This window comes from Formica exsecta, unplaced genomic scaffold, assembly GCF_003651465.1.
Source record: "Formica exsecta isolate Colony F162 unplaced genomic scaffold, ASM365146v1 scaffold4, whole genome shotgun sequence".
NCBI lineage: Eukaryota > Metazoa > Arthropoda > Insecta > Hymenoptera > Formicidae > Formica > Formica exsecta.
In genome coordinates, this window is record NW_021851238.1 from 105,285 (window position 1) to 107,383 (window position 2,099).

Genomic DNA, 2,099 nt, shown 5'->3' on the forward strand with positions numbered 1-2,099 from the left:
ATATAATATATTGCATTTTATAAAGATAGTTATATACAAAGACATATTTTGAAACAGAATCAATGTATCTTGTTCTTTCGAAAAGAATTGCCATTTTGTCTTTAACAAGACTATAACCACATCATTTTTATTGATATATTTTATATTAGCGGCATTGTAAAGTTATGCTCAAGAAAAACTATTATAGGATATTCGAGAAAATATGGAAAAACATTCAGATAGTAAGAAATATATGAAATGGAACTTAGAAAACACTGCAACTATACTCTCTGAACAATTTCCTAGAAGTCATGTATTTATTGTTCGTCCAAGCAGGTAAAACACACTTAATTTTATACAAAGAATTTGAAATATTTCACTACTAATCTTATGTGACATAATTTCTTGTTAATGCTAATTAGTTAATGAAAATTATTAGAAGAAATTATAATTTTCTCTTTTTTTTTTTAATGTTATCTTTATATTAAGTTACCTATGTAATGATTTTATTTGTTTCAGGATGTTATTAACTAAATATGCAGTCTTCAGTTGTTTCGATAACTTTGTACCAGGAGACAAATATGGTACACCCTCATTTTGCCCGATGCACAAGGCTTTAAAACATTTAAGAGAACTTCTTCTTTGCTGCCTAGAACACATTAAAACATTAAAAATGGAAGAAGTATGCATAAAAAAACCATACATATAAAAAATTGAATAAATCAATTGCACATTGATTTCATTCAACTTTAATGTGTTGTAATTGTATTTATAATTTGTACCTTTATGAGATATACTCTTGAAAGATACATACAATTCATATAAATCAATTTATGTATTATATGCATTTAAGATGATATACATAATATTTAAGACATCAAATTGATAAATATTGAATACATAATATTTTGATTTATACTTTTTAGGATATCGATGATGTTCGTAATATTGAAGCAACAAATTTAAATCTAATGGGCTTCAGTAAAGGATGTGCGGTTTTAAATCAATTTCTTTATGAATTTCACTATTATGCTGAAAATCCAAGTGAGAATATTAATATAAATAATTTTATAAAACTCATCAAAAGTATGTGGTGGCTGGATGGTGGACACAATGGTTCCAAAAATACATGGATTACAGAGCACAGTATACTTCGATCTTTTGCTAAATTAAGTAAGATGACTCAGCAGACCTAATATCTTTAAATAATAATCTTCTGGCAATATTTTGATGTAATGTAATTAATATATTTTTTTATTATTTTTAGGAATAAATGCTCATGTACACGTTACGCCATATCAAGTGCGTGACATTCATCGGCCATGGATTGGTTTGGAAGAAAATAGGTTCAATGAGGTCTTACAAAATATGGAAGTATCTGTACGACGAACTTTACATTTTGGCGACAGACCGCGAAGTTTATCATTGCATTTTAATATTCTTACAGATATCGGAAGTAATGTAGAATAAAGTTGTTGTACATTTTTCAAATGTTGAATGTTGAAAATATATTAATTGATCATTTATCTACAAATTAAAATAAAATTGGTACTAGATGGTAAGTACTAGATGGTAATAGATACCAACTGTTTTCTCATTTAAGAATCAAAACGAACATCAAACTATATATGTAAAATCTTGATCTTATTGATAATATAATTGTGTAATTTAATTCTTGTATTGCAGATTATTTAAACAAATAATTTAATAGAATTTATTTTATGGAATATTCCTGCAATATATACCTTAATTTGTCCACAATATATTCTTAAAATCTAGTCATAAATAATAAAGTTCATTACGTACAAATGTATGTGATATAATATTTACAGTATTATTACAATTACTGTGTGTATACAATTTTTATGATATTATTACTATATGATATGCTATGTGATATTTTTTGAATAATTACTAGTTACAAAACTAATAGAGATTGTAATTGTTTATTTTAATACCCTAAAGAAATATAATAAAATCATGATACCCATTTTTTATTTTTATATAAATTTCATTGCATCTTTTATTTTTATAAATTTTTCATTTTTTATCATATTTTATAAATGTAACATCTATCTTTATAAATATGAAATAAAAAATAAAAAACAAGGTAAAAAAAA

The 2,099-nt window shown here is 24.5% G+C and overlaps 2 protein-coding genes across 5 annotated transcripts in view; one reads left to right on the forward strand and one right to left on the reverse strand.

Annotated features, from left to right (window-relative positions):
- LOC115240020 (UPF0565 protein C2orf69 homolog) overlaps nt 1-1,935 on the forward strand; it is a 3,481-nt gene extending 1,546 nt beyond the window's left edge. For 2 of the 4 annotated variants that reach the window (XM_029814952.1, XM_029814955.1), the window contains 4 exons: nt 188-315; nt 499-661; nt 906-1,152; nt 1,247-1,935. In XM_029814952.1, coding sequence (XP_029670812.1) covers nt 188-315; nt 499-661; nt 906-1,152; nt 1,247-1,449 — 741 coding nt within the window. In that variant the 3' untranslated portion in view covers nt 1,450-1,935. Of the gene's footprint in view, nt 1-149; nt 316-498; nt 662-905; nt 1,153-1,246 lie in introns of all 4 variants that reach the window. The other 2 variants (XR_003884722.1, XM_029814953.1) reach the window with 2 other exon arrangements.
- Nucleotides 283-2,099, reverse strand: part of LOC115240022 — a 29,310-nt gene continuing 27,493 nt past the window's right edge. The window contains exon 4 of the mRNA XM_029814958.1: nt 283-628. The gene's annotated coding sequence lies outside the window, so the exon portion shown is untranslated. The remainder of the gene's footprint in view (nt 629-2,099) is intronic.